The sequence below is a fragment of the Saimiri boliviensis genome, chromosome 4, assembly GCF_048565385.1.
Source record: "Saimiri boliviensis isolate mSaiBol1 chromosome 4, mSaiBol1.pri, whole genome shotgun sequence".
In the NCBI taxonomy this organism is placed as follows: domain Eukaryota; kingdom Metazoa; phylum Chordata; class Mammalia; order Primates; family Cebidae; genus Saimiri; species Saimiri boliviensis.
In genome coordinates, this window is record NC_133452.1 from 164,374,173 (window position 1) to 164,382,091 (window position 7,919).

The window sequence follows — 7,919 nt, forward strand, 5'->3', positions numbered from 1 at the left end:
GTGGGAAATTACAGATTGAGATAGAAGAATCTTACACACACACACACACACACACACACACACATATTTATATATACACACATATATATACATGTATATATATGCACGCAGACATGGTGACACCAGGAGGATACATACATTCCCAATAGATCAGCTGAATATAATTGGGAAGAAACTCACAGTGTCTGCCATGTCACTAGCATTCGACTGATGTTCCTGGATTTGATATTAAGAACACCGCCATAGAGAGAACTGAACCTGTAGAGGAAGAAGATACAGGAGGTTTTTTTTTTTTTAAAAAAAAAAAGATTAGATGGATGTAAAAGTAAGGGAATGGGGCCAACTCAAACATGGCAAGTTCAGGTGACATCTCTAACTTTCTTTCATTGCAGAGAGAGAGAGCCCTTCGGCCTATAATGGTGAGTGAGCCTGATGCTCTCTGAGTTTGCTGGGTCATGTGCCATAAACATTTTAACCTTTTCTTTGCTGTGACCCCTGGATCTTGTCAGTTGCATTATAGATTTAACCCAAAGACTCAATTTCTGTGTGGTGGGGGGTTGATTTCTGCTTTTCTGGAGAATCTAAGAGACTCCTGACCCTGCACACCTCCTTGCAAAGCCTGGCCATGCAGCCTGCACCCCTCATGACAGAGGAACAGAGCCCGCCATTTCTGAGAAGGTGCCACCCCTGATCCATCAGAGCTGTAGAGGAGGGAAGCTGGACCCAGGAAGAGACTCTGAAGAAAAGGAGAGAAAACATGTAGTGAATGGAGTGGGAAAAAGTACAAAAATACTGATTTTTTCTTATCTGTGTCTCTTTCCTTTCAGAATGGAAAATGGCCCTCTTCAAGCCTGGTGAGTCAATCACTGTATGTTCCCTGGACCAACAACCTGAGGGAACGTATTCCTTTTTCCTCCTCCAACTCTTGTGATTTGGAGAAGAAAATTTCCCTTGACTAGGAGAGTTTGAGGTAGGCAACATTAAATCCCAATCTGAAAAGGGGGCCCTTAACCAAGGCCCTTGCTGCTGAGAGCCAGGGAACCAGGGAGAATTGCTCTCTTGGGCTTCCTCAGACCTTCCTGGGAAGGAAGACACATAAAGGGTGGAGCTGAGCGGAGGGAGACACACACTGAGTAATACTGCAGGGAGAGTGAGGGTGGAAATGCAAGCAGAGGAGGCCATGCCGGCCCTAAGAACTTTGTCCTTCTCTGGCTTCTCACACCACCTGCGGCCTGTGTCTTCTCGAAGGATTTAAGGCGTCTGAGCTTCGGCCTCCACATTATTAGATGATGATTGCAATCCGTGTTTTGAGGGGGTTGAGGTGAAGACTGAAGGAATAATAAACATGCATTGGTCAGAAACCTACTAAGAAAGAGATGGCGAGTTCAAACCCGGTGGTTGAAGGTTTTGGAAAGGAGGGTTAAGGGAAGGCAACAAGGAAGAGTGCAGTGCCCCCATGGTTCCCAAGAGTGGGGAGCTGTCTCCACCCCCAGCCTGAGAGCGACAGGGAGGAGAAGCAGTGACTGGAACCCAGAGAAAGAGGTAGCTCAAAGAGAGGGCTTCCTGAGAAGAGCGGGCCTTGTTAGAGCAGCAGCAGCTGCTGCTGGCAGGGAGGAAGCAGGGAAATAAACAGTGAGTCTCTCCTCTCCTTCCAGTCGTCTATCAGGGCCTCTCATTGGCCAAACCCAACAGCAAACCAGAGGACAAGGGAGCCCAGTGGCGCTGTCCTTAGAGGACAGATTCTTGGGGCCCAGAAGAGGGTGGGGAAAGCTGCAGGGTGGAGAGTGAACCTGGGGCATATAAGCCCTGCATAGAGCCCAGCACAGACCCGGCCTTGCAGCTACTAGAACTTCAGGAACGTCCTTCATGCTCTGCTGTGGGCTGAGTAAGTAACATGATTACCTTGTACAATGCTAGAGATTCGTATTTTTATCCTCATTTTTCGGATGAGGAAATGCTTCAGATGAGGCTCCGCCTTGTTAAATAAATTGGATGTATGGAAAAATAGACTGCAGAAAAGGGGAACTCATTTAGCTCATACGTGGTAGAGGGAAGACTGAAAATTAACCTCTGAGTACAAAGCATTCGTGGGCAGAGTTAATTTGGGGAGGGAAACAAGAAAAGCATAGAAAGAAGAGACTTGTTGCTTCCTGAGGCTACGTCAGGGTGTTGGGTTAGGCAGGTACTGATGGAACTGTCATTCCACCCTCCTCTTCCCCTCTGAACACAGACCCCTGGGTCCTTCTCTCTCATGACATCGATGAGAAAGTCTCATTTAGGGCAGGCTAGGAATGCCAGGCTCTGGACTCAGGCCTCCTCAGCATGGCCCAGGCCTTGCATGCTGAGGCTCTGAAATCCAGGAAAAATGGCTGACCCCATGGACACTTCCTCAAACTCTGCAGCGGATGTGATTCTGGATCCAGACACGGCAAACCCCATCCTCCTTGTTTCTGAGGACCAGAGGAGTGTGCAGCGTGCTGAGGAGCGCCAGGATCTTCCAGACAACCCCGAGAGATTTGATTGGCATTTTTGTGTTCTCGGCTGTGGAAGCTTCATGTCAGGGAGACATTACTGGGAGGTGGAGGTGGGGGACCGGAAAGAGTGGCATATAGGTGTGTGTAGTAGGAACGTGCAGAGAAAAGGTTGGGTCAAAATGACACCTGAGAACGGATTCTGGACTATGGGACTAACTGATGGGAATAAGTATCGGACTCTGACTGAGCCCAGAACCAACCTGACACTTCGTGAGCGCCCTACGAAAGTGGGGGTCTTCCTGGATTGTGAGACTGGAGATGTCTCATTCTACAATGCCGTGGATGGATCGCATATTCACACTTTCCTGGACGTCTCCTTCTCTGAGCCTCTGTATCCTGTTTTCAGAATTTTGACCTTGGAGCCCACTGCCCTGACCATTTGCCCAGCGCCAAAAGTAGAGAGTTCCCCGTATCCCGACCTAATTGCACCTGATCATCCTCTAGAGACACCAGTGGCCCCCAGCTTAGCTAACCAAAGTGGGGAGCCTCAGGCTGAAGAAACATCCCTGCTTCACCCTGCCCAGCCTGGAGGTGACAGCCTCCCCCTCCACAGCAACTAAGCAGAACCATAAGACTGCAGACACACACTGAAGTACCTTACTGATACTCATTGAACTATTCATATGATAGTAGTTTGGGTTTGGTACCAACTTATTGTCCCCTTATACAGATAAGGAAATGGGGTGCAGAAAAGTGAATTAGCTTTACAGAGTAGACATGACTAGTGAACAACAGAGCTGGGATCTGTTCATCAATGACTAACATTAGTAGAGAATTTTAAACATTCTGAGTGCTGTGTTATGAGCTTTGGTGGGTGTCACTCCTTTAATCCTCACAGTACCCTGTCAGGTTGTCTCACTTTGTGAGTATGGAAGCTGAGGCAGGGTGACATTAAGTAACTTACGTAACTCATATGGTAATTTGTGCAGTTGGGAGATGTTCAGCCTCAGTTCCTGGCCATTTGGCCATTCTTTTCCAGCCTGATTCTTCCCCCATGGGCAGAACCCACCTGTAGCCCTGAGGTTCCCTTCCCAGGACAGCTCCAGGGTAGGGATCATTGTAGGTGGTTGTGGGGTTGACACCCCTGTTGACTCCTTCCCAGCTGATGGTCAGAGCCTTAGACCCAGCACTCCTTGGATTAGCTCTGCCAAGTGTCTTGGTTGAGAGAATAACCTCACGGTACCCACATGACACGTGACTTGGAAGGAGACTCAAGGCCACACTGAGTAAATAATGGTGCACAGATGTGCCCACCCAACAACTGTGCTGAGTGATCATGCAGCCAGAGCCAGCATTCCTGTACCCAGGGTTTCCAGGCAGAGCAAATACCATAAAGATTCTCTGTGATGCAGGAAGTTTGGATCAAGGAAGCTAGAATTACAGGGATGATGATGATGATTATGATGATGATGATAGACAAGAGTCTCTCTCACTCTGTTGCCAGTCTTAAGTGCGGTGTCGCGATCTCAGCTCACTGCAACTTCTGCCTCGCGGGTTCAAGTGACTCTCCTGCTTCAACCTCCCGTGTAGCTGGGACGACAGGCACAAGCCACCATGCCCAGTTGATATTTGTACTTTTTTTTTTTTTTTTGAGACGGAGTTTCGCTCTTGTTACCCAGGCTGGAGTGCAATGGCGCGATCTCGGCTCATCGCAACCTCTGCCTCCCGGGTTCAGGCAATTCTCCTGCCTCAGCCTCCTGAGTAGCTGGGATTACAGGCACGAGCCACCATGCCCAGCTAACTTTTTGTATTTTTAGTAGAGATGGGGTTTCACCATATTGACCAGGATGGTCTTGATCTCTTGACCTCGTGATCCACCTGCCTCGGCCTCCCAAAGTGCTGGGATTACAGGCGTGAGCCACTGCGCCCGGCCGATATTTGTACTTTTAATAGAGCTGAGGGTTCACCGTGTTGACAAGGATGGTCTCTATCTTTTGACCTTGTGATTCGCCTGCCTCAAACTCCCAAAGTTCTGGGACCACAGGCGTGAGCCACTGCACTGGCCTACGGGGATATTTTAAATCCTGCTATGGATTCTGTCTCCAGAAAAGGGGTCTGTCCATCCCTGCTCATTGGTGAATGTTAAACCAATATTTCTTTCAACTGCTGCCTGCTAGAGAAAACTACTCCTCATTATCATCACTGTTATTGCTCATTGCTCCCCACCGTATCCCCTCTACCTGGCATGTGCTTGTCAAGTTCTAGTTTTCAATAAATTTGTGAATAATGCTTACTCTTCAGCTTGGCTTTTTCTAGATTCTGGTGTTTACTCAGCACAGTAGAGTAGTCCACACACCTACTGTACTCCCCATAGTGTCAGTTTACCTCACTGCAGTGTCTTCACAAAACCTTTATTGGATGTATTTTCTTCTGCTGTCACGATGAATCACCACAAATTTTTAGACTTAAAGTAATACAAATTTTTGGTTCACAGTTCTATAGGTCAGAAGTCCAATAGGGATCTCACCAGGCTAAGATCAAGGTGTCTGCGTGCTGGATTCTTTTCTAGAGACTCTAGAGAACAGTATGTTTTGTTTTTTTTTCAGATTGCTGGCAGAATTCAGTTCCTTGCAATTAGAAGACAGAGGTCCCAGTTGCTTGCTGGTTACAGCTCAAGGCTGTTCCCATCTCTAGAGGCTGCTGTGCTTTAGCTCCCATCTCCCTTCTTGCATCTGCAAAGCAGCAACTGTGCACTGAGGACCTGTCAATCTTTGAAGTTTTTCTGGTTCTTTTTCCATTGCATCTCTCTGATTCTTTTGCCTTCTACTTTTGAGAACTCCTGTGATAAGATTAAGTCCACCTAGAATAATCACCATATCTTAAGGTCCATAGACATTTGAGGGGAGTAGTGACAATATTTGCCACTTAGAAATTTCTTCCACCAGATACCCTAAATCATCTCACTGGAGCTCAAAGTTCCACAGATCTCTAGGGCAGGGACAAAATGTCACCAGTCTTTTTTGCATAGCAAGAGTGACCTTTACTCCAGTTCCCAACAAGTTCATCATCTCTATCTGAGACTACCTCAGCCTAGACTTCATTGTCCATATCACTATCAACATTTGATCAAAGTCATCAACAAGTCTTTAGGAAGTTCCAAACTTTCTCACATTTTCCTGTCTTCTTCTGAGCCCTCCAGACTGTTCCAACCTCTGCCTGTTACCCAGTTCCAAAGTCACTTCCACATCTTGGGGTATCCTTATAGCAGCACCCCACTCTACCGGTACCAATATACTGTACTAGTCTGTTCTCATGCTACTATGAAGGACTGCCTTAGACTGGGTAATTTATAAAGGAAAGAGGTATAATTGACTCATGGTACCATGACTGGGGAGGACTCAGGAAACTTACAATCATGGCAGAAGTGGAAGCAAACACGTTCTTCTTCACGTGATGGCAGGAAGAAGTGCTGAGCAAAAGGGGGGGAAATGTCCCTTATAAAACCATCAGATGTCATGATAACTGACTATTATGAGAACAGCATGGAGGTAACTGCCCCCATGATTCAATTACCTCCCACTAGGTCCCTTCTGCAATACATGGGGATTATCGGAACTACAATTCAAGATGATATTTGGCTGGAGACACAGCCAAACCATATCATGTGGTTTCTTGCTAAGCTACCTGATAAGCAATCAATTCTATTCCTGCCCATAACACTTATGTTTCCCTCTGGTGCAGGTCAGCTTTGGCAAAGGGTGAAACTTAGCTTAGCTAGATACTTCTGGAACAAGCTGCTTCAGAAGCCCTGGGCTTTAGTTCTTCAGATAAAAAAATCTGAAGCCAGATCTCAGCCTGATCAGCCAAGCTTTTAAATCCTTACAACCTCCTCTTCTTTTTCTTCCAAAGAACTGCTTAGGCTTGGCTGGAATGATCAAATACTTACTATGATTTTATCCTCATTAGCCACTTCAACCTAGAATCCAATTTTAATTATACTGCAGAAGCATCAAGTGATGGGTGAGGCTGCTGTTTCAATTTAAGGGTCAGTCGAATAGAAAAAGCGGTTCTCCTGTAATCCCAGCACTTTGGGAGCCCGAGGCAGCTGGATCACGAGGTCAAGAGATCGAGACCATCCTGGTCAACATGGTGAAACCCCGTCTCTACTAAAAATACAAAAAAAAAAATTAGCTGGGCATGGTGGCACATGCCTGTAATCCCAGCTACTCAGGAGGCTGAGGCAGGAGAATTGCCTGAACCCAGGAGGCGGAGGTTGCGGTAAGCCGAGATTGTGCCATTGCACTCCAGCCTGGGTAACAAGAGCGAAACTCCATCTCAAAAAAAAAAAAAAAGCGGTTCTTAGGAATGTCTTTAGTTTATTCTCATCAAAGAGCTTTCTCTGCAGATGGAACCTACTGGTTCTTCCTTCCTGGTCCTTGAACTTCTACCTTGGAGTGGTTTAATCTTGCTGCCATCTCTCTCTGGCACTCTAGTGTCTAATAATTTCAGGAACTGGGCCATGCTGTGGTGGGAATGACCTTACCCTGAGCACGTCACTCACTGCACAACAGCTGAGAGCAGAGCTTAGGCCTCAGCCCTATAAGGAGAGAGGAATCACATGCTGCAGAGGTCTGTCCGGAGGAGCAGGTACTCTAGCCACAGCAAAGACACAGCTGATACCTGGATCACAATAATAGAAGACAGGACATGAGAACAGCAAAAGATGTGGGTGTCAGAAGAGGCTGAGAACACTTCAGGCAGGAGCACTGAGTTGTGCTCATAGGATGGAGGCACGAAGGCTGGGCAGGATTTCAAGGGCAGAGAGGGAGCAAACAATTCAAGTGAAAGTCGTGGCATGAAAAAGGGAGCGCTGGCCACAGGGAGTGCAACGTTGTGACAGAAGGCCGCTGTGGAGCCATTGCTAATGTATTAATGCAAAGTTTGGAATTGAATCGGAAGGGAATTGGAGGCCTCCAGACTAAGCATTTGGTAACTTGAGGGGAATATTCACAACCGGTTGCCTCAGAAAGATTATTCTGGAAGATAATCTTTACAATGTCAAGATTGGAGTCTGTGGGGAAAGGATAACCTTTTGGGGAGGATGGTATGTGTTCCGGTGTCTGTGTGTGTGCTGGTGTGTGTGTGTGGTCCTTGGACCCAACCTCACTACCTACTGGCAGAAGGAAATGGCCAACTAGGAAGTCTTTGCTCACTTCCATCTTCTGGCCCCACCAGAATGCCAGCTCCCTGAGGAAAAGGGATTTTGCTGCTCACTCGATGTCCTCAGCACCTCTTATCCAATAGCTCTGGAATGAATACAAGGCCTTCTTAACAGCCAGTGCAACTGCTGTCTCCTTTCCTTTGCTACCCCTCCCTCTCCAGCCATGCCTGCTTCCCCCAAGCCCTTCCGTGCTCCGGGCCCAACCTCCAAACCCAGCAACTTGA

General features: G+C 47.3%; 1 protein-coding gene across 1 annotated transcript in view; it reads left to right on the forward strand.

Moving 5' to 3' along the window:
- The window catches only part of LOC101027544 (butyrophilin subfamily 3 member A1-like), a 15,047-nt gene extending 10,280 nt beyond the window's left edge, over window positions 1–4,767 (forward strand). The window contains 5 exon segments of the mRNA XM_074398557.1: window positions 393–419; window positions 828–854; window positions 2,403–3,070; window positions 3,072–3,107; window positions 3,109–4,767. Of these exon segments, the coding sequence (XP_074254658.1) occupies window positions 393–419; window positions 828–854; window positions 2,403–3,070; window positions 3,072–3,107; window positions 3,109–3,138 (788 nt within the window). The 3' untranslated portion in view covers window positions 3,139–4,767.
- The last annotated feature ends 3,152 nt before the right edge of the window (window positions 4,768–7,919 follow it).